The sequence below is a fragment of the Gadus chalcogrammus genome, chromosome 2, assembly GCF_026213295.1.
Source record: "Gadus chalcogrammus isolate NIFS_2021 chromosome 2, NIFS_Gcha_1.0, whole genome shotgun sequence".
Taxonomy (NCBI): domain Eukaryota; kingdom Metazoa; phylum Chordata; class Actinopteri; order Gadiformes; family Gadidae; genus Gadus; species Gadus chalcogrammus.
In genome coordinates, this window is record NC_079413.1 from 16,438,997 (window position 1) to 16,463,525 (window position 24,529).

The 24,529-nt window shown below is 51.2% G+C and overlaps 1 protein-coding gene across 1 annotated transcript in view; it reads right to left on the reverse strand.

Annotated features, from left to right (window-relative positions):
- Window positions 1-3,987: 3,987 nt before the first annotated feature.
- Window positions 3,988-24,529, reverse strand: part of LOC130402081 (voltage-dependent T-type calcium channel subunit alpha-1I-like) — a 281,069-nt gene continuing 260,527 nt past the window's right edge. Inside the window, exons 31-38 of the mRNA XM_056606183.1 lie at window positions 21,842-21,920; window positions 18,130-18,251; window positions 15,473-15,973; window positions 10,745-10,894; window positions 8,437-8,580; window positions 6,131-6,368; window positions 5,203-5,444; window positions 3,988-4,716 (exon numbers count right to left, since the gene is read on the reverse strand). Of these exons, the coding sequence (XP_056462158.1) occupies window positions 3,988-4,716; window positions 5,203-5,444; window positions 6,131-6,368; window positions 8,437-8,580; window positions 10,745-10,894; window positions 15,473-15,973; window positions 18,130-18,251; window positions 21,842-21,920 (2,205 nt within the window). The remainder of the gene's footprint in view (window positions 4,717-5,202; window positions 5,445-6,130; window positions 6,369-8,436; window positions 8,581-10,744; window positions 10,895-15,472; window positions 15,974-18,129; window positions 18,252-21,841; window positions 21,921-24,529) is intronic.

Sequence of the window (24,529 nt, forward strand, 5' to 3'; positions counted from 1 at the left end):
CTACAGAAATCCAGAAGAAAATTAAATAATAAGAAGAGGCGAGCATGCGCATAAAGGCTGACCCCCGAACCACTAACAACACAAACAAACGGTCAGTCAACAGTCTCAATAAATAATTGCTTAGCAACCCAACAAGGGACATGGTCTGCTGCAGAACCATTACAAGCCTGTAGTCCGCCATCATCTTTTTTGTTGTGAGTTCTGAGACTCCGCGGGCTTAACAGTCATTGGCTAGAGGGTCGAGGGGTGGGGCGATGACGTCATGGTTTACGGTTTCAGGCGTCCACACGAATCCAAAACAAAACCGGGTAGATTTGAAACCACCTCCGAGGGTGGTTTCAGAAGTTTACGGTTTCGGTCAGCGGATTCACTGGCTTCGTGTGGACGGAAGGCCGAACCGTACAAGACCTTTGTGGTTTCGCCACGAAATCGGCTTCGTGTGGACGGGGCCTGAGTGTGCCCTCGTAGTGTGAACTTTAAGTGTGCCCTCATAGTGTCAACGTAGTGTGGTAACTTGAAAAGTTGATTTTACTCTGGACTAAGTGTGTCTGTAATGTTGACTTGAAGAGTGTAGATGTTGCGTTGACCTGATGCATGGAAATGTGAGGGCAGCCAGGCCGAGTTCACACTAACACACCAAGAAGACAACAGGAGACTAATAGGTCAAACACACACATACTCACCTTACCAAACACACACGCACAGCTTATCAAAGACACACACACACCCTCCTATTGCGGAGTACCCACAGGACGAGAGAGAGGGCATTAGGACCCTGGGGTGTCCATCCCCTCCATGCTCCGTGGATCTGTGTTCTGCAATGAGCCTGCGGAGGCAGCAACACAAAGGGTGAGGAGACAGGAGGAGAACTCTCTCCCCCTCTCTCTCCTCCCCCCTCTCCCCCCTCCTCCTCCCTTCATATTATTCTTTCTTTATCTGTCACCCGATCGACCGTTAATAGGTAATCGATGTCAGAGAGAGAGGCCAGTTGCTCTCATCTCTCTCTCTAATGAAGGATAAGTGTGAACACATGAAGCATTATGACTATACGTCGTGTTTAAATGAGGAAGAAATTATTTAATATCCTTCTGGGAGTAGAAACAGGGAACAGTGTCAAAGTGCTTTAATATGTTAATTGTACTTTAAATAACTTAAAATATCTCAACTGTTAAAAAAAAGAGTTGAGGTGACGTTTTCCTCCCTGACGTGAGTTTGAAGACATGTCACATGATCATCTTGTCCGCCCAGCTCACACCTGATTGGTCACACACACAGGAAGGATAGACACAGGAAACGGCTGAGGGTCACATAGAACATTTATTGCTGTGTAGTCAGGTTAACCTCTGACCTCTGACCTCCAAGGAGGACCGTTTCTTTGAAGCTCAAACAGCCCTTCAAGGTTGCCTTTGTTTGTTGTTGTGATGTTGTCCCGCCCGGACGACAGGTTGTGATGATGTCGCCATGGAACACAAACTGTCAGGGAGGGGCTCACCTGACGCTTTTCAGATGTACGCACACACAGAAACACACGCACACATGCACGCACATGTATGCGCACATATACACTATCTCTGTCCCATACAAACACATCCACACACGCATGCATAAATACACATGCACACACTCAAAGGCAGGCACACACACACACACACATACGGGCGCACACATACAATGTTCGTCGCCAATATCAATCATTGATATTCAACATCATGTGGTTTAAACAGTCACCAAAAAGGTCCACCCTCGCATTCTTTTCTCACCTCATTATATTCCAAAATAACTCAAAGGTCATGATAAAAACACTAATGATATACAAGTCTTATTAGGCTCTAAAGATCAACATCTCCTACTTCAATAATCAATCAATCCACTGGCATGACATCCAAAACCCCCCTCCCCCACCCTCCGAATGTTTCCCGAACCCCGGTCCGCTCCCGCTCCAGCTTCCATTGGCCCCTCCAGGCTGTATAAAAGTGTTGCTACAACAGATGTGTGTGTGTGAGTGTGTGTGAAAGGAAGAGGAGGAGCAGGAGGAGCATGTTAAGTGCATCAGGGTGTCAGTTAAAGAAGACGATGAGGAGCAGAGACCTCCTGTACGGCGCTCCCAGAGCCGTGCTCAGGGCCGTGAGCCTCCACACACACACTAAAGCTTCAAACAGACCAGCATTTTCGTTTTTGTTCTTTTTAATCTGTAGTGATGTTCTCTGTTAGCATCGGAAGCTAAGGCCAACAGAAACCAAAGTCAACCCAGTGTGTAGGTTAGGCCCTCCCCCCCAGTGTGTGGGTCAGCCCAGTGTGAACGTCATTGCTGCAGGTTATGGGTTATGGCTGCGGTCCTACTGTGATGATCCTGCGTCTCTCTGTGCCGACCGGAACCAGAACAAGTACAGGAGGGAGAAGAGTCCTCGTCGCGGGGTGGAGGGTCTTGGAGGTGGAGGAGGTTTGAGCCCAGAGAGGGGTGGAGGAGGTGGAGCCCGGGGGAGAGGTGGGGGTCGAGGTGTGGAGGTGGAGGAGGTGGTCGAAGCAGGAACTAAGGGAACATTACTTCAAGCTCAGGAATACATTTTTTGCTTGGTGGTTTTTCCACATGACACCATTTTAAAAAAGTAATCTTTTCTCCAACCTTATAAAAAGTGGACGTCACTGGCAGACAGAGTCCTGACGATACTTAAGACTGTAAAGGGGCGTGGGGACAGAGAAACACTGGCCTAGTCGCTCGTGGACAAAAAAAGTGAATAGAACCACGTGGTAATCACCGACACTGACATCGTTAATACAGAGCAAAGGATTAAATGAGGTTCCGTCATGCAGTCCAACCCATGTGGAGTGTGCGACAAGTCCATCGCGTGGTCCTAAATAACTCTTCAGACAAACAAATCCCTTTGGATTATACGGTTACAATACATCCCTTCACTCTCCTCTACTCTAAGGAAACGTCCTTTTATTCTTCAAACGTCCTTCTTTCATCAGCGCTCGCTGCTCCCCTTCCATGTTTGATTGAGCAATGCCCGAGGTTAAACCCGCAAAGAAAACCCATAAAGAAGAGTCACATATCACTGCATGCAAGGTTCCGTTTGTGTACAGCTGCCACTCAAAAAGCTGTTGGCAGAGGTTCCTCTTCCGGAGTTCCTCTCATCCTGGATACTCCGCTAAAGATATAAAGACGTGCTGAGGCCGTTCTCCATGTGCTGCATTCAGGCAATCAGCCTTCTGACACGCAATCACACACATAGAAAAACACACTCACAAACACACACACACATGAACTCTCCTCCACCTCGCACTAACCCTAACCCTCTCAGCAGAAGCTCCTGGTGGGGGAGAGCGGCGCGGTGACGGACTTCTGCTCCTGCTCGCAGACAGATGACCTGCTGGTTCCCATCTTCGCCATTGTATTTCCTCCTGCTGACCATGCCCTCGCCATGCCCCACGCCCCGCCCCGCGGAGCCGCTGTCGAGCCGCGGGGCCGGCGTGGAACGGGTCTAAACCGGATCCTTCTACTGCTGCACTGTCACCGTCCGAGACCCCGAGACGCCGAACAGCGAAACCAACAAACAGAGGAAAAAGACAGACAAAGAAAACTTGAAGTAGGGAAGCAAGGAACACCATTCTGTGTGTGTCTTTTGATTTTCAGCTCTGTGCCTTTTGCTGTAAACTCCCTGATATAAAGAGGGCCTCCGGGCTGCAGTCGACCAGAACCATGCGTGGCCTCTAGTGGTACCAGCCCTCAGCAGCTAGAGGCCCTGTTCTGCCCTGTTGGCCCCCGCTCTGAGGGCCACACTAGTCCTCCTCTGACCCACCGGACCGCCCGAGTTCAGCCTGGGCGCACTCACAAACACATCCGGACAGGGTCTGGGCGGGATGGGGGTGGGAACACAGGACATCAAGTGACGTCACGCCGGCCGCAGTGTGACAGGGAGAGTAAAGGGGGAGGCGACGGTTCGGAGCCAGAGGGTGAGGACACGAGGCGGGGGGCGGCGGTGTTCTTCATCTGTTCTTCCGGCGGGGCCCCACCAGCGTCTGGTTGGAGCTCTTCAGGCTGAAGGACTCGTGCCCGCCGCCCCTTCCTCCGTCCCCCCGCCGCCCCCCGCTGCCCCGCCCGTCCCCAAGCCCCATCGAGGGGTTGGCCAGGAAGCCCTGAGGGTCCATGAGCTCCAGACCCAGGACCCCCTTGTGGCCCTCCCTGCCCCGTGACGAGAGCAGCGCCCCCCCCTGTTCAAGGCTCCCTGTGCTGCTGCACTTCTTCACGCCGCCTCCGCGGGGCGCAAGGGAGCCGGGCGAGAGCAGCGAGGTGAGCGACAGGCTGCTCAGCGTCTCTGACAAGTGTTCGCTGTTCCCCGCCTGGCCGCAGCCGCAGCCCCCCAGGGAGGGGCCGATGCCGATGCCCAGGTCCTCGTCCGAGGGGTCCATGGAGTCCTCCCGTGTGCAGCCCGGGCTGGCGCTGCCGCGGCCGCTGCTCTGGCTCCTCTGGTGGCCCCTGGTGGCCTGGAGGGTGAGGCCGGAAGGCGGCCGGGGCCCCTGGGGGGGGCCGGCGGCGGCGGGGTCGTCCCTGTGCAACGTAAGCGAGGGGAAGAGGAGGGGGAGAGGCGCCAGGGGGAAGGGGGGGTCCAGGTTCCGGGGCGGGGACACGCTGAAGCTCAGGCCCTCCTCCAGGGTGGTCTGCAGGCTGCCCTCCGAGCTGCCCGTTGCCAGGGACGAGTCGCTGTGGGACGGGTGCTGGGGGGGGACACAGACAGCATCATCCAAAGGTAGCTGTGTTACAGATATCAGCATCGGAAATTCATCCGATACTCCCTTAAATGCAGCATCGGTATCGGCAGGCACGCAAGTCTAGGTGCCGATCCGATACCATTACGGGACTAGCTCCTTTACGACACAGGCAGAGAACTACAGAGAACATCACAAACCCTGCAGGGGTTGGAAAAACATGGATGCTCACGCTTACAAGAGTACCAGTATTATTATAATTACAGATTCTAAATAATATAAGTAAATCATGTAGTTCTGAAAAAAATAAACAACATAAATAAATTGTATCAGTAGTTATATTGCTAGATGCGGGAAGGAACAAACGTCAAGGGAACATATCTCTGAGCGTAGTGAGGCCTGGGGCCCCTGCTGGACCACTGACCTGGACCCCTGGTGGACTACTGACCTTAGGCCCCTGGTGGACCACTGACCTGGGGCCACTGCCGTACTGACCTGCGTGCAGAGCGTGGTGTTGCGGGCCCCGGGGGATCTCAGCGAGGCCCAGGTGGCAGGCGAGGTCAGCCTCAGGCCCCGGGTCAGACGCAGGCTGCAGCTGCGGGGCGGGGCCGGGATTGGGACCGCCACTGGGTGGAAGAAGTCCACCGGTAGGCGGAAGCGGGACAGCGGGTCCCCGGACCCCTCTCGGCGTTCCTCGTCCCCCTCGGCACTCCGCCCCCTGCTGCTCGACACGCCCCCTGGGGGAGGGAGGGGTGGACGGTTGGCTTGGGCTGACAGACTCAATGTTTCGGCGTTGATTGATGATGGCAGCATGTCGCTCAGGAGGTAGAGCTGGTCGGCTGTTAACCGGAAGGTTGCTGAGGCATCCTTGAGACGCCTCACTCCCCCTGACGAGCTGGCTGTCGCCCTGCGTGGTTGACACGGCTGTCGGTGTGTTAATGTGTGTGTGAATGGGTGAATGTTAGGTGAGATGGTGAAGCGCTTTGAGCGGCCACTGGTTAGAAGAGCGCCGTACAAGCTCAGTGCATTGACCATGACGGGGTGCTGGTCCTTAGAGCGCTCGATACTTGACCGCTCGCTTGGATACGAAGGTACGCGTTACGCCTCCATGGATTGAGGTTTAGGTAAAACAATGTCCCTGGCCGAAGCATTGAAGGGGCCGGAGGCTCCTGAGGCTGGGATTGGACGCTTCGCTGTCAGCATGCTTGTGAACAGTGAAGCTGTTAAACTCAGGTCAGTTCATTGAGGCACAGGACCCCTACCTTTAGGGGGTCCCCTACCTGGTCTGCCTGCCTCAACGACCTGACCTGAGTTTAGTTAGAGACCTCCTTAATTACTCAATACAGTGTATTCCCCTCTGCTCCATCCTTCATGTTACGGTACTCTCACCATACTATAACCATGCCCCCCCCCCCCTGCTCACCGGGGCTCCTCTGGTGGTGCTGCTGATGGTGCTGCTGGTGCTGGTCTGCCTGGACCTCCAGCTCCATCAGCTCCATCAACGCCCTCCCCTCCTCCTCCACCTCCTCCTCCTTCTGGGCCTCTCCTGAGATCAGGGAGGGGGGCTCCAGCCCCACCTGGGTCTGGGTCTGGGTGTCTCCTGCCTGGTGGAAGCCCCCCGCCTCCTCTGAGCTCTGGGAGTCGCTGTTGCTCCTGGCTCCCTGGGAGGGGGGGGGAGGAGAACGTCTTCAGGATGTGGAGACGAGCTTTTAAAAACTAACCTACGTTCAGCTTCTGCAAAAAATCGAACACGAAGACAGATTTATGGCAAGATTGAAGCAGATATGAAATGTTGTATAAAATAATTCATGATGCATCTTCAAACAGAGATCCAGGGAGTGGACTTCATTAACGTCCAGTGGAGTTTGATTCTTTTTAGACCGATTCATCTTAAAAGGTTAGCATCTACCAGGACTGGACCTGCAGCCTCAGCCCCTTCCACACTCTCTGGCTGTGAGGTCAGGGGTCGGCACCGTCCACACTGCCTGGCTGTGAGGTCAGGGGTCATGCTGCCCACTGGCCTTCAACTGATCCTCCCTGTCCTGTGTCTTCGTCTTAGAGGAGAGGTGTGGATGAAGGAGGATGTAGGGTAAACTCCTACGGGACACTTCTCTATCGGTTGAAGTTTCCCAGTTCTATTAATATCTGTATGCTTGCTCCTCTCCATCTTCTCTATTTTGAATCTGTGCTCGTGCATTCCTGTCTCCACCCGGCCTGCTCAGGTCTCCATGCCAACCAGCCTCCACCGTCTCCTGCTGCTGGTCCATATGGAGACATTGTACACACATACACCTCAATATGTACATCCATCAGGGACTAAGCCAAAGCTTTGTTTGTCATTTTACAGTCAGCATTCTCTCTTGAGTTTGAATGGGTAAGAGTGTGTGTATGTGTGTGTGTAGTTTGTACAAACACTCTCACACACACACAGACAAACTGACACACTCACACACTCCACATCACACTCTCTCTACTCTAGCTGCCTTGACCTGAAGTCTTCTCTCCCGTATCCCCCCCGCCCCCCCCCCCCCACACCCCACCCCCCCAGAGTTTAAGCTAATCCTCCCTACTTCCCACCTCCACCCTCCCGCTCATGTTCCCTCCCCCCCTTCATCCCTTCCTTCCTTCTCTCCTTCCCTACCTCCTAAGGAACGCTGGTTCACAGCCTGGTTGGGGGGGCAGTGGGAGGGGGGTGGGAGGGGAGAGAATGCTTCAGGTCAAGCCTAAAGGCAGCTATAGTAGAGAGCATGAGCACCCATACAAACCCAACACTCACACACACCTACATATAAACATCTATATAAATGTATGCTGCAATTAAAATGAGAGAGAGAGAGAGAGAGAGAGAGAGAGAGAGAGAGAGAGAGAGAGAGAGAGAGAGAGAGAGAGAGAGAGAGAGAGAGAGAGAGAGAGAGAGAGAGAGAGAGAGAGAGAGAGAGAGAGGGAGGTAGGGAGGGAGGGAGGGAGGGAGAGAGTGAGGGATAGGGAGCGAGAGAGGCCAGAGTGAAGGCTAAAGTAGAGATAAATTAATGGGGGTGACACACTTTTCCGTACATTTACTGCATGTCGAGAGAATATAATGAAGCTACAGATTGAGGAGGAGAAGAGCAAAGGCTTTGCAGCAATACGTTCGTCCTGCGTTGAAACCAGCGTCTGTGGTTGTGTGTCTGCCCACTGGCTCAACCCATGCTGCTCTCATCTGGTCCTGCTTACCAGCGATGGGGACTGAATTAACATTCTGCTCTTCATTTATCAAGTGTTGCATCAAGTACTCTGTCTGACCAACCTGCTCTGGTACTGAGCCCCAGTCAGAGTCTGTTTGACCAGCCTGCTCTGGTACTGAGCCCCAGTCTGAGTCTGTTCGATCAGCCTGCTCTTGTGTTGCCGCATTATGCTAACAGAGAACATTTGCTTCATTGGTGGAAAGCATCCTAACATTCCAGTGGTCAGCGCTCGGCTTCAGTCACAGAGTGTACCGAGGAAAAGAGGATCCATCACCACGGCCAGAGGCTGGTTGGTCGAACTGGATTCACCACTGAGACAGGAGGGCTGGAGACGGACGGACATCACCCAGCTGGTCTCCTGGAGCTCCTGAAGCTCCTCAGTGGAGACCTTCAGCCTGCTGGTCTGAAGCTCCTCTGACCAGTGGAGACCATCAGCCTGCTGGTCTGAAGCCCCTCAACGCTTTAAAACAGAGCCGGGGGGGGGGGGGGGGGGGAGGGTGGTCACCTTGTGGTCGCTGTGCAGCAGCAGCTGGTAGCGGCCGGCGCCTTCCTCCAGGCTGAGGTCGTCAGGGAGGGGGGGGGGCGACGACGACTTGTCAGACTGCGGCTCCGACCTCAGGGAGGCCTGCTCGATCTCCGCCATCTGGATCTGCTGGGGGGCGGGGGCGGGGCACACAGTTTCTCAGTGATCAGTGGTGGGCGAGGGGACGACGACACTACAATGACACCTAAGGGTTAGACTCCAGGTCGAAGGGTTGTGTGTTTAAATCCCCGATGGAGACAGCCTACCTTGAGCGGTCCTTGAGCAACGTGCCGACCGCCCCTCCCTGCTCATTGATATGATGATGATGCACGTTAAGTTTAGTTAAGTTAAGTTAAGTTAAGTTAATACGTTGATGCGCTGCTTAACGTATGCCTGCATCAGCAGTAATAGTTAGTTACTAGTTAGTTATTTGTAGGTCAAGTAAAACATACAGCACATGAAATCTCCTGCTGGGTTTATAGATCTGGCTTACTTCAGATCGTAATAGGAAAGTAAAACACGCATATATATATATATATATATATATACATATATATATAGAGACCAAACAAGAGAAACACAGAGAGACAGAGACATAGAGACATAGAGACATAGATACAGAGATACAGAGACAAAGAGCCAGAGAGACAGAGCGACAGAGCGACAGAGGGTTGCATATCAGGAGTCTATGGCCTCTGAAACAAGTCATTCACTGCTGCACTTGTTCTTGATTTGAGAAAAGAGGGAACAAGAGAGAGAGAGAGAGAGAGAGAGAGAGAGAGAGAGAGAGAGAGAGAGAGAGAGAGGAGAGAGAGAGAGAGAGAGAGAGAGAGAGAGAGAGAGAGAGAGAGAGAGAGGGGCAGGGTGATAATGGATCAGCAAGCCAAGTGTAGAGAGCCCTCCTAATGGCAGCAGCGATGTGTGACAATTCAGGATTCAGATCAGGAACACATTACCAAAGTGCCCACTTCGTTTGGTGGTGATGTCTCCATAAATACAGTCCATTTGCCAAATCTGTACTCCATTAACACTCAAGTTAATAATCAAATACGCAGTTTCTGGGACTGTTTCAGGTGAGACATAGGGTATAGAGCTTTACGTTAGAACAAAATGCTTTCTCCTCCTGTGGCACGGATGATGAGGCTGATCAGAAGAACACGTCTATAGGAGAACCAGCCTCAGCCTGAACCAGGACCATCGGGGTCCTAATCTAGCCAACATCTGAACTACACTAACATGAACCTGGTTCTGCAGCACAACACACACACACAAACGCACGCACAGACACACAGACACACACACACACACACACACACACAGACACACACACACACACACACACACACACACACACACACACACACACACACACACACACACACACACACACACACACACACACACACACACACACACACATCAGGGGCATCAGCTCCACTACATTAACAAGCTGAGAGCAGAAGAGAGAGGGAGGGACAGATAGAGAGAGAGGGAAGTAGAGGGAGGGAGAGAGCGGGAGAGAGAGGGAAGGAGATTGGCTTGACAGCAGCTGCAGAGAGCGGGATGACAGGATGAGGAGAGTCCGTCCGTACGGTCTCTTCTCAACGAGCTTCTGATGTTTACCGCTGTGAAGGACGCCAGCACGGGCATGCTGTCCTGAACCTGTGTGTGTTTATCTGCCTGTCTTGACGTTGTTTTGTGTGTGTTTGTGTCTGTGTATGTGTTTTTGCGTGTGCACGTGTGTGCATGGGTGTGTGCCTGCATGCGTGCGTGTCAGTTCTTCTTCCTGTGTGTAGCAGAGCACGTTAAACAGGAAACAGATCATCACGATCGTTCGTCTAAGCGGTCTGGAGATAGGAGCGGCACCATGCAGAGGAGGGTGTGAGAGTGTCAGGTAGGGGCCTCCTTTACCCTGGGCCCTAGGGCTGGTCCCCTAGGCCTGGGCCCCTGGACCCCAGGCCTAGGGGCCCAGGCTGTATGACGCTGACAAACCCTGCTTTTCTTGTAGATCTGTCAGAAACAGGCTGTAAGCTCTTTATCAGAAACAGGTGGTAAGCTCTCAGACAGCGGTCAGACCAGCAGCCTGTCTGCAGGTCGGAGTGCACGCATCTTCAGGCCTGCAAGCACCAATCAGCCTCCATAATGCAGTGTGATGGACGGGAGGCCTTCATTCTACCTGTGTGCCTGTGTGTGTGTGCGTGTGTGTGGTTGTGTTTTTGCGCGTGGGTGTGTGCATGGACGTAGTACACGTGCTCGGAGGTCCGGACGGGGGGGTCCGGTGGGGGGGTACCTCTTGTGTGCGGACCCTGCAGTCCCGGCAGACGGGGGGCGGGGAGGAGTAGTGGTGGAAGACAGAGCCCGACAGGTTGTCAATCATCTGCATCTCGCCCTCCAGGGAGTCCTTGATGAGCAGAGACACGCTGTCCAGCCACTGGCTCTCCTGCACACACACACACACACACACACACACACACACACACACACACACACACACACAAGTGCACACGCACACACACACACACACGCACATACCAACACAACACACGTGCATACACACATTCAGACGTACGCACAGACACACAGACAAACACATGTACAAGCGCACAGACACGCAATACAAAACCACACACATGCATACGCAGGTACACACATACATATACATTTGCACACCAAATACACACAGACACAAACACACATACAGACAAACGTGCCAACACACATACATACATTTGCACACACCCAAACACACACACACACGCATACACACAGAAACGCACACACACAGAAACACACACACACACAGAAACACACACAGGAGACACACAAGAAAAACAGAACAGGCGAGCAGACATGTGTGTGTGGCGCGGCGCGGAGGCGTGCACATGCGCGATGTGCGCGGCATGCAGGACAAGAGACACGGGAGAGAAACAACAGAGCGTCATTAAGGTGGAGGAGGGGCCTCTACTCCACCCTCTGCTCCACCCTCTACCCCTATCTCTACTCCACCCTCTGCTCCACCCTCTGCTCCTCCCTCTGCTCCTCCCTCTGGCGGTTATACACTCTTTCTATGCAACTCCTTACACTCATGGGCACCGCAGACACACACAGACACACACACACACACAGAGACACACACAGACACACACACAGACACACAGAGACACACAGAGACACACACCGACATGCAGAGACACACTCACACAACTACACAGACACGCCTACAGCTTCACCCGCTCATGCTCAACGGATTTAAACTCTGATCCCCCATGATGGCCCCCTCCTCAGGTCAGGGGTCAGGGAGACCACTGCAGGGAATGGTTGAAACAACCATAACAACTAGATGCCCTGAGCTCCAGCAGTCTCTACGTCTGATGGAGCCTGAGCACACAGACAGCTCAGTCCCAGACTAACAGACTCCGGCTCAGTCCCAGACCTCACAGACTCCAAGTCAGTCCCAGACTTAACAGACTAAGCTCAGTCCCAGGTGTAAAAGACTTGCGGAAGGATCCCATCATCTCCCATTCTGCTGTGATTACATGTGAAGCAGCGACCATTAGCGCCTCGGCAGCTTGTTACAAGTGCCCCTGACTGCAGCCCGCAGATCGAGGAGGAGCTAAATGTGGGCGGGCTTAAACGTTTAACTCCGCCCACATTTAAGGAAAATTCCGCGCAGTATCATACGTTCTCCCGCTTTCGAGCGGAGGAGCTAAATGTGGGCGGGTCTAAACGTTTAACCCATGGTTTTATCCTCTCGGGCGCCATCTGGTGGCGGAGATCCGGCAGCACATTCTCAAACATCAATACAGAACAGCACAGCACAATGACTTACCGGTAATATGGAAAAGGGTTCATGCATTTGATAGACTTAGACATTCCTACTTTTAACTTGTCATTTCAAATGTCTTTTTTAGTATAGACACATATTATTTCGTACACTCGTACACAATTATATTAGCTAAGTCAAATAAACCAAAGACAGAAGCGGGAGAACGTATTTCCGTCTGGTCCATGATACTGCGCGGAATTTTCCTTAAATGTGGGCTGGCTTAAACATTTAAGCCCGCCCACATTTAGCTCCTCCGCTCGAAAGCGGGAGAACGTATGATACTGCGCGGAATTTTCCTTAAATGTGGGCGGAGTTAAACGTTTAAGCCCGCCCACATTTAGCTCCTCCTCGATCTGCGAGCTGCAGTCAGGGGTTACTCGCTTGTTAAGACAATCTGAGGTTTAGGAGAGCTTTGTGTATCATGGTTTAAAGGAGCTTTAGAATCAAAGTCGTCCTCATTAAGAGATCTGTCCAGTAAGCACTTCCTGTCTGGATCTTCTGCCTCAGCAGAGCTCAAGTTAGGGGGTCTCTCTCTCTCGACTGCCTTGCGTGCGGGTCTCTCTCTCTCGACCGCCCAGCGCAGGGGTTTCTGTCTCTCGATCGCCCAGCTGTCAGTTCTTTCACATCAACTCAATAATACCTCAATAGTCACAGTCACTGCTCTCAGAATATCCTCCGGTGTTTGGGATCAAAGTGTCGGCTGAACGCCGGTCTCTAGTCTCTTATTAATTCACCCGCTGCCCCGCGGCCGCAGCCCAGCGCATGGCCACGTGGCAGCCGGAAGTCAGCTGCTTCCACTGGTGAAACGCGGTCACTGTGCTGCTTCCCACGCAGCCTATTCTCAGAGCTGAGGAGCAGCACGGACTGCACACGCACACACTCACAGGCACACACACGCACGCACACACATAAGCACACACGCGCGCACAAACGCATACACACACGCACACACATGCACCTGGTTCCTACGCTATGCAGGCGGAGCTATGCCCTAAATAGAAGTGCAGTGACGGCATGTCGCCCCTCAGCACCATAAGTATTAGTGGACCGAACAGGAGCTGTCTACCAGAGAGGGAGGGAGGAGGGGAAGGAGGGATGGGGGAGGGAGGTGGGAGGGAGGAGGAGGGAGAATAACTGCCTGGATCCATGTTGCCCCAGTCCGCCTCGTCTCCCCCGGTCGTTCTGCCCTACTGAGTGTTTTCCTCTCCCTCAGTGTTTCAGATGGTTTCCCTCATCGTGCTGTTAGAGACACCATCAGGGGCTTTTAATTGTGTGCCTCTTTTATGCTAATGCTTCACAGATCAGTGAGCACGTTTGATTCCGCGCTGATTCCAAATTCAGTTTGTTTGTCACTTCGGCTAACAACTCTAAGAGCCCTTTCTTGCCTCCAGCGCAATTTACTTTCTACACTGCCGCATGTGTTGTTGCTAGTTTGCAACTGGCGCAGAGCGTTCTTTTCCTTCCTCCGCCACAGGTCAGTAAATGAGGGAATAATCTTGCGCCCCAAGGTGCGGTTCGGTGAAAGGAGGAGGCATGTTCTGGTGCAAACGTTCCCTTGTGCTATTTTGCAGTTTCAGAAAAAAATTCTGCCACAAACCAGGAAATACCTGGTTTAAAGTCAGTGCCGCATTGTTCAGATGCTATTTTAAGGGCGCATGCATAATGCTGCTTGTGCACCTCGCGCATACACTTTGCTTCTCTCAACTACCTGCCACACATTTTTGTTAAATTATTTGGGAAAGAACAGCTGTTACAGCGGTAATAAGTTGTACTTTTAAATCAATTCATCTGCAAGCACCGTACAGCAAATACATATTTTCTTGACAGAGACATCGTGTACAAGCCCATAACTTTTAGAGAGAGAGAGATAAGGTAAACTACTAAATAAAGTTCAGCTTAACTCCTGGCCGTGTGTTAGTTGTCGACACGAGCTGAACACGTCTTCTCTGGTGGCCATGTTGAGCTCCACAAGGTGGAGGCTTCACAGCTTGGGGGCGATGACTCATCTGTATGTGTGTGTGTGTGTGTGAGAGTGTGTATGTGCGTCTTTGTGTGTGTGTTGATTTGTAAGTGTGTATGAAAGATTGTGTGTGTAGCTGTGTATGTGTAGCTGTGTTTGTGTGTGTGTGTGTGTGTGTGTGTGTGTGTGTGTGTGTGTGTGTGTGTGTGTGTGTGTGTGTGTGTGTGTGTGTGTGTGTGTGTGTGTGTGTGTGTGTGTGTGTGTGTGTGTGTGGCCCCTCGTGTGTGTAACTCATTTTTCACACCATGATTAGATACAATCAAAGTGTGTCTTCTGTCAGGCTGTGATTACGGGTCGGCAGGACAACGCGTGTGTGTTTGTGTGTGGTTGCGTATAGTGTGTATGCAGGTGTGTGTGGTGTGTGTGTCTTTGTCTGGTGTGTGTGTGTGTCTGTGTCTGGTGTGCATGTGAATGTGTGTGTGTGTGTATGCGTGACCATCTCCATGACTTTGAGGACATAATGTGTGTGTACCAACTGGGGGTCAAAGGTTAATTGGATGTCAAACGCAGAGAAAGAAAAGCCTAATTGAAAAGGTGATTAAGGCCCGGTCTGCTATGCCAGCCGCCACCTGAAAGGGTTTCGCCATGGCGACGCCGCCACCTACCCTACCCTTTGCAAAACGAGCTGCATATGGGAGGGTCTCCTTGAGATCTCGTTGACTCCCTGTAGGGATCCTTCCCCTAAAGAGGGACTGTCGGCTCTACCACCACAAAGTATCACATCGCCTCCACGCTCAGGACCCAACCATCCATCCCTCTCTCTCTCTCTCTCTCTCTCTCTCTCTCTCTCTCTCTCTCTCTCTCTCTCTCTCTCTCTCTCTCTCTCTCTCTCACTACGATTCAATCCTAAGACCAAAATCTTGTTGCCTTGTTCTCAGCTGACCCTCTCTCTGTTCTCGTAGAATCAGATGTCAATTCCTCTGTTCATATGTTTGTTCTCTCTGTGTGAAGACACTAGGAGAATAACACTCAACACTCATACAGCCTCACAGAGACACACACACTCACACGTACACACATTCACACGTAAAGACACACAGGACCCCACCAACGGCATCGCCTCCCCCCCCCCCCCGCCCCCAAGGACACCCCCCCTCCCCCCAAGGACGCCCCCCCCACCTGAGCCGGGGAGTACTGCTCCACCCCCCCCTCCCCAAGGGAGCCCCCCTCACCTGAGCCGGGGAGTACTGCTTCTGGTTGGAGTGGGAGGAGCCTAGGGGTCCGTGCTGCGGGGGGGGCGCGGTGCCGCGGTGACGGGCCGTCTTCCTGCCTCCGCCCTCGTCGTCCCTCCGCCCCGGCGCCCCCCCTCCCCCCCCTCTGTCCTTCCCCCCGGGGCAGACCTTCTCCGGGGGGGCACTCCCGCCCCCGCCGCCACACCCTGGCGTGCCCATGCAGCAGAGGGTGCCCTGGGCCAGCTCCAGCTCGATCTCAGCGTCCATCTCCGCCTCCTCCTTGGCCTCTTTGTTGGAGTCGTCCAGGTGCTTCATCAGCACGGCCACCACCACGTTGATGAGCACGAACTGGGCGGTGAGCACGAAGGAGACGAAGTACAGCGGAGAGATGAACTGCAGGCTGGGGTTGCATGCGTAGTCCACGCCGGCCACACCCCCGGCGCCCCCGGCAATACCGCCGGGAACGCCGCTGTGGTCCGGCGGGCACTCTCGCAGCGTGTCCTGGTGGGGGGGGGGGGGGGGAAAGAGGGGGAGAATGGGGAGGATGGGGAGGATGTGGAGGTGGGTGATAGGAGGTGTGTAGAGGTGGAGGAGGAGAGAGGAGGAGGAGGTGGTTGAGGTGAGGTGTAAAGAGGTGGAGGAGGAGAGAGAGATGAGGCGGAGGTGGGTGAGAGGAGGGTTAGGTTTCAATATAAATGGAAGGTTGATGAGCTCAATTTGTGGGACTCATTTGTTTCCATGTCAACATTCCTGCTAACAAGCGAGCTAGCCACGTGTAGCATGTAGTGTATGGGGGAGGGGGGGGACCAACGTGACAGTGTACTCACAAGTCAACCTTGGACCACACAACTCAGACTGGGTCCACACATCTCCCTCAGACTGGGACCACACATCTCAGACTGGGACCTCACATCTCCCTCAGACTGGGACCACACATCTCAGACTGGGACCTCACATCTCCCTCAGACTGGGACCACACATCTCAGACTGGGACCTTACATCTCCTTCAGACTGGGACCACACATCTCAGACTGGGACCACACATCTCACATCTTCATTAAAGCTCAATAAAGCCTGCAGACCTTGTGTGATCATCCCTCCACTCAGCCGAATAGGAGCTCACCACTGAGAAACTCTGGATTATAAAGTCTCAAACTACTATACTCTATACACTACTATATCATAGATCACTACATCCAGGTAGATGATCAACCTCTTGCTCGTATTCCAGTCGATCGAACAGCCCAAGATGATCCCCTCCTCTCCCCACCGTCGCTGAACAATGGTCTGCGCTTTCATGTCCTCACTGTGAAGTCCTGATCCTGTTTCATAGAGAGAAGTACTCTCCGCTCCGGGGAAAGCTCTACCGCCAACCGCACCATTGCCCCCAAAGTAAACTTTGAACCCATGAGCAACAACTAGAAAGTATGATGGCCACACTGCACAGCGCAGAGGAAGTCTTTTTCTGAGACATCCGTTGACAATCTTAGCTAGGAGTAAAACATCCTCTTTGAAAGAGAGTAACATCTCTGTTAGAGTAACTTCTCTGTTGTTAGAGAGGGACATCTCTCTTAGCTAGAGAGTAACATCTCTGTTAGTTAGAAGTAACATCTCTGTTAGATAAAGAGTAAATTATCTATTAGTTGGAGAGTAACATCTCTGTTACTTAGAAGTAACATCTCTGTTAGATAGAGAGTAACATCTATGTTAGAGTAACATCTCTGTTAGTAATAGAGCATCATCTCTGTTAGCTAGAGAGTAACATCTTTGTAAGGTTTTTTCTACAGAGTAACATCTCGTTACATCCCGTCCTACTGCAGCTGTTACATCCAGTCCTACTGCAGCAGTTACATCCAGTTGTTACATCCAGTCCTACTGCATCGGTTACATCCAGCTGTTACATCCAGTCCTACTGCAGCTGTTACATCCAGTCCTACTGCAGCAGTTACATCCAGTTGTTACATCCAGTCCTACTGCATCGGTTACATCCAGCTGTTACATCCAGTCCTACTGCAGCTGTTACATCCAGCTGTTACATCCAGTCCTACTGCATCACTCCCATGCAGCCGTTCTTTGAACACGATTGCACGTCTCTTCAAAGCAGCTTGAAGGAGCCTGTGAACATGAAGCCGGTTCTCTTCTGTTTATTCCCTCCTGCTGCACATCAGCACTTCTCCCAAACTGTCCTGGAGACAGGATTCAGTCCAGCGTCTCCTGGGGGCATTGGACTGAGACTAACTTCCCACTGAACCACAGAGCCATGATGCAGCTCAGCTCTGAGGCTGGATGAAGGGGTTTGTGTTGTTATCCTACTGGACATGTGCCAAATACCAGCACCACCACAACATCTCTGATCCAGGAGGTTCCAATTCGTCAAATATCCTCACTGATGTAGAGTTTCACTTCTGTTAAATCGCACTCTAATGACAGCTACTAAAAGAATGATGATGCATGTAAATCATAATGATCCAATTATCCTAAACGAAGGGTCCAAGTCTATTACTATTCATCAAAAGTAAGCGATTATAATGATGATTGATGATCACCAATGATATTCCAAGTATGTTCTTTAAATCCCCCTTTATTTGTTGATCTAACCAATTAGCTAAAGGTCCATGCAGAGGTGGTTAATGAGCAAGCTGGGGGCGGGGGCGTACCTTCATGATGCCGTTCCAGTTGTCCCCGGTGGAGACTTGGAACAGGGTGAGGAACGCCATGCCGAAGTTCTCAAAGGTGGCGTGACGACTCATCCCCTCACACGGGTAGTCCTCATTGCACACTGCAGGGGGGAGACAAAGGGGGAGAGAGTCCTCATTACACACTGAAGGGGGGAGACAGAGGGGGAGAGAGGGGAAGAGAGGAGAAGAGAGTCCTCATTACACACTGCAGGGGGGAGAGAGGGGGAGAGAGGGGAAGAGAGGAGGAGAGAGTCCTCATTACACACTGAAGGGGGGAGACAGAGTGGGAGAGAGGGGGAGAGAGTCCTCATTACACACTGAAGGGTGGAGAGAGGGGGAGAGAGGGAAAGAGAGGAGGAGAGAGTCCTCATTACACTCTGGAGGGGGGAGACAGAGGGGGAGAGAGTCCTCATTACACACTGCAGGGGGGAGACAGAGGGGGAGAGAGGGGAAGAGAAAAGGAGAGAGTCCTCATTACACACTGCAGGGGGGAGATAGAGGGGGAGGGAGTCCTCATTACAAACTGCAGGGGTAGACAGAGGGGGAGAGAGGGAAAGAGAGGAGGAGAGAGTCCTCATTACACACTGGAGGGGGGAGAGAGGGAGAGAGAGGGGGATAACACACGGCAGGGGGGAGAGAGGGGGAGAGAGGGGGAGAGAGGGAGGCTGAGAGGGAGTGGGAGACAGTGAGGGGGAGAGAGGGAGTGGGTAGGGGTCAGGGTCAACACTAACAGTGCAGCTCAGACCACATAACATCGTTTCACACTAGACAGCAAACAGCTGATTCAGATCATCCAGGATAATGACTGATGATGGGAATAGGAAGATGATAACGTTTTTAAGCAATATTAAACATGATAAAGGCTTCAATATGAAGTCATCGTTCAGGATTGGCAGCGGTTCAGAACCACAGGGCACGACTACAGAGGACAGAGAACCCTTTCTGCTTTACCTAAGAATTGATCGTTTAGGAACAGGTCTATCGTACAGAGAGCAAAGACAAATGCAGAGACCAATGACACGCAAAATCAGGAGAAAACGACACAAACGACATAAAGGTTGAGGAAGGGAAAGAGTCAGGAGGACATCAAGAGATGAGCTGAATCATCCTCTAGCATTGTCCTACTCAGCATCTCCTCCCCTCCTTCCCCCTTCCGCCCCCCTCCCCCCTTCCGCCTCCCTCCCCCCCTCTCCCTCCCTCCCTCCCTCTCTCTCCCCAACTCTTCCTCCCTCCCCCCCTCTCTTAGCAGCCCGATGAAGACGGGAGGTCACCAGATATTATAGTCAGCTGATGCCAGATCTCTGTCTGTTTGTCTCTGTAATCTCCGAAAAGGAAGCCACAGTTGCAGTGTGTTTTGTTCTAATCCATTCATCTCCCTCGGCCTCTGAGCTGATGACAGGGGCCATGAACACAATGTAAGCTGTCAGCATGGATCGCCACACACACATGCACATGTGACAGCCAAAAATGTATCAGGAAGGATGTTTGATACCAATATCATTCCAACCCATTACTAGTGTCTGCGGCTGTGTGAGTACATTAGGATGGATTGGGTATGTGCTCAACGCTGGGATTGGTCGATACAGGAAGGGGGTGGAACCAACAACCTTCATGCATCGAATTGTTATTTTTTTCCGGAACGCACAAAACAAGGGCATGTTTCAACATCCGATCCCAGGGATGGATTTGGGTTTGATCCAAAACATGTGTTTGTTTGTTTGTATTAAGGGAATAATCTACTGGCAAAAATAAAGCCTGAGACCAGAGTCAACATTGTTCTCACAGTGGTTGTGTAACCAACAGACACGGTATAGAGCTGTAAACAACAGACACGGTATAGAGCTGTAACGAACAGATACGGTATAGAGCTGTAACCTACAGACACGGTATAGAGCTGTAACCAACAGACACGGTATAGAGATGTAACCAACAGACACGGTATAGAGCTGTAACCAACAGACACGGTATAGAGCTGTAACGAACAGATACGGTATAGAGCTGTAACCTACAGACACGGTATAGAGCTGTAACCAACAGACACGGTATAGAGCTGTAACCAACAGACACGGTATAGAGCAGTAACCAACAGACACGGTATAGAGCTGTTATCAACAGACACGGTATAGAGCTGTCACCAACAGACACAGTATAGAGCTGTAAACAGACACTTTATGGAACTGTAAACAGACACAGTATGGAGCTGTAAACACTAACAGACACGGTATGGAGCTTTAACCAGACACAGTATGTAGCTGTAACCAACAGACACGGTATAGAGCTTTAGCCCAACAGACACGGTATAGATCTGTAACCAGTCACGGTATAGAGCTGTAACCAACAGACACGGTATAGAACTGTAACCAACAGACACGGTATAGAACTGTAACCAGACCCGATAATAATAATAATATATTAATAATTATTAATAATAATAATAATAATTCACAGCACAATGCGGCAGCATAATCATTACTACCGATTTTTTTTTGCACTTTATTCTATTTTGGGCATTTCCTCCTAGTGCAAATATGTTTAAATTAGTTACAGAAAGCAGTTTTCTGAAATGGGATCAATTAATAGTTTTTAAACCTATATTGTGAGTAATAGAAAAGGAAATATTTAAAATATTGTTGCAAGTGGCCTGTATGCATCGCCTTCACCTGGTTTTGCAAAACTGTACATGCCTTAAAGATATTGACGTGGATGTTTCCAACATTCTCATATATTCTCGTATTTTACAAATTTATCACATTGCAAATATATTTTTGAATGAGTTTTCTGAAAATGGTGTTTAAAGATGGGACACACGTAATTAGAATTTGTAAGCCCATGTTGCAAATATAACATATAACGATATAACCAAAAAAACATTTAAAATGTTGATGCATGATTGTGGACTATATGGAAATAATACAATTCCAGGTCTTCTGGAAATGTTTTTGGTCGCTGTGTCATAATTCAGTTTAATTTTTAATATATTGTCGCTTAAGGCACACTCATTAACGAGAAAATGTAAAACTGGCACTGCATGTTGAAAAGGTTGCTGACCCCTGCCCTACAGTATACTGAGTATGATTATAACAGAATTACGGTTCTTCTTATGTTTAATAACATAAGATTCTCAGCCAGAGCAGAGCTTTGTCTTCCACTCTGTAACGCTGACCGCGTCAGTCTTCTTTACTGGCTAACCTGTCGCATGTCAATCACAGAGGTCCTGACTCTCAGGCGAGGTAATGTTTATGAGTGACGCACCGCCCCGTCCCCCACCAGGCCCCGCCCCCCAACAGGCCCGCCCCGCCTTAGTTAGTGAAGCGGTTAGTTAGTTAAGTGGTTAGTTAGCTCAGTGGTTGGTTAGCTCAGTGGTTAGTTAGTGAAGCGGTTAGTTAGTGAAGCGGTGAGTTAGTGAAGTGGTTATTTAGTGAAGCAAGCGGTTAGTTAGTGAAGGAGTTCGTTAGTGAAGCGGTTAGTTAGTGAGGCGGTTAGTTAGCGAAGCGGTTAGTTAGTTAAGTGGTTAGTTGGTTAAGCGGTTAGATGGTTAAGTGTTTAGCAAGTGAAGCGGTTAGTTAGGTGGTTACTTAGTGAAGCAGATATTTAGTGAGGTGGTTAGTTAGTTAGGTGGTTAGTTAGTGAAGCGGTTAGTTAGTGAATTGGTTAGTTAGTGAAGTGGTAAGTTAGTGAAGGTCACACTCACCCAACTCTCCAAATAGCTCCACCCCCAAGGCGGCGTAGATGAAGAACAACAGCATGAAGAGCAGGCCCAGGTTACCCACCTACACACACACACACACAGACACACACACACACACATACACACACACACACACACACACACACACATGGACACGCACACAAAGAAACAAATATATTTGTAAAATCCAGCAACACATGTAGACATTTTGACATTTGAGAGCTAAAATGATGGCGCGTCATTTAGGATATTATTGTTGGATATGTCAGAACATCTTTTATCAGCATCAGTGTATCTTATTCAAAGCAATGTTAATCCTGTCAAATCACTGCTGATGTAAAGGTTGTTCTTTGAAGCCAGCTTTCCTTGACATTCATAATTGGCATTCATCAGAATCCGTCTGCATCATGCTAGCAGGCTGGTGTCTGAAACGTGTTTCCAGAAGGTGTTTGATCTCTCTTCAGCCTCGGTTTGGACCTTTATGTCGCCATTGCTCTACTGATTCATTAAAAACACTAAGGAAATGTTTTTTGTGTGAAAGACGCCAGCTAGAGCAATAGCGCTACAGAGCATTAGCTTAAGGTCTGGGGAGGTACTCTGGGCTCCAGGGAGTTGGGGCGGTGGTTGGCGGCGTTCCAGCCCCAGACTGCCTGGCCCGGTCTCCCTTAGCGCCAGGGCCTAATGAGGTGAGGTATTCTCTGTTAACAGGCTCTGCAAATACTAATCCCGTTAAGGGGGATAGCAGCCCTACAACGACAGCAGCAGACTGCAGGTGGTGCATCGGGGGCTACGCGGCGCCGAGCTGCTCGCCGGAGGGAGGGGACGATGTGTTGGTGGAACAGCAGCCACTTTGGAGGTGGGGGGGGGGGGGGGGGGATGTGTTGGTAAAACAACAGCGGCCCTGGAGGGGGGGGCGTTGTGTTGGTAGAACAGCAGCCGCTCTGGAGGGGGGGGACGATGTGTTTGTAGAACAGCAGCCGCCCTGGAGGGGGGGACGATGTGTTGGTAGAACAGCAGCAGCTCTGGAGGGGGGGGGCCGATGTGTTGTTAGAACAGCAAACGCTCAGGAGGGGGGGGGGGCGATGTGTTGGTAGAACAGCAACGGCTCTGCACAGCAGATTGAGCTGCTTCGTTTGGTTGCTCATGGGTTCAGATCGGGGGTAGCCAATCTTGGACCACAAAGACAGCAGCGTGCTTCCTGGAGGGATTATGTCCTCGTGAAAGTCTGAACCAGACTGTTTAGTCTGGTTCAGTCTTTTACTTGATTTAAGAAAGGATTTATTAGGGTTGAAAGATGGAGTTAGTGGAGAGTTGGGGACAGAGGGAGGGGGGAGGGGGGTAGTTGATCCTGGGTCTAGCGGGGTTATGGGTCCTAAATCACCTATCCGACTTCCGAATGAAGGCTGACACTCTGTAGGGTTAAGGGGAAACACGTTTAAACCGAACCAAAAGATTTGCATCAGCTTTGATGAAGGCGGCTCTTGAAGAGTAATTAGCGGGGATGCGGCCTACCTCTTAACGAGGCCACAGGTCCTAATTACCTGGCATAGATCGCTGCTACACGCCGACTCGCTGGGGGATCGATTGTCATCGACTGCATCGACTCATTCATAAACCCTTACAAGATTCCATCGGAGCAAGGGCAGCACGTGGTTCATCTTACTTTAGATTGATGTGGAAGTGGAAGAACCAGAGACGTCAGAGATCCCAACACAGTCGTTTGTGATTCATAATATCTATGATATAGATATCTATGTATAATATCATATTTTTAGATATAGGGCTCCAGGACTCCCGTCGGAGCACCCGAGTGTTCTAGAATATTACACTGCCAAAGGCTGTGTGCGCCTCGCCATTGCGATACATCCACAGTAAACAGAGCGCATGGTACCTTGGCCGCAAGCTGCTCGGGGCCACACCCCCACCCTCCGCCTTGACCCGCCTCTCTCCTCCTGCTTTGCATTAAAGCTACAGACACCGAAACGGTGCGTTTGGGGTAAGCTCAATGTGCGACTGGCTCGTAGTGGCTGTAACTCTGCACCACGGCTGAATTTCGGGAACGTCTTCAAATACTGTGTTAGGGGCCCACTAATATCTATATTAAAGCATCCATGAAGTAGCATGCTATGGGATCTTTAAAGGTTGGGTATGGAATTCTCTTTTTTGGCAATTTTTGCAAAATTACTGAAATCGTTATCATAATCCACTTACAGCCACTGAGTTAGTCAATCATCCGTGGAACGGGCAGGGCTCGAAAAACTCCAGCCAATGATTTCCAGACCCACCGAGTGGCATTGGACAGTAAGTACGTCAATCAAACGGTCGTACTGCACTTCCCCTCCCCCGCTCCCCGCGTGTGACCCCTTCGTGCACCTACTCAAAGCTTGTGACCAAGAGCAAGCTTCTGTTTGTTGTTATCCTGCGGTAGCTACTGGAGCTAGCTAATGGCTTGCTCTCGCGCATCTGTGTTCGCGCTCGTGCATGATTGCGCGTCCATGTACTTGGAATGGGTGGAGACAGAGTCAGCGTTGAAGGAGAGGGGGTAGGTACCATTTGAGTTGTGCCCATACCCAACCTTTAAGGAAACAGTTGTTTAGTTATTCTGTCTGCAGTGACACCAGAGTTCACCAGACGTCCTGCAGCTCTGGATCAGAGCCGCCAGCGCTGGGCCGACGGAGAGAACTCCCAGCA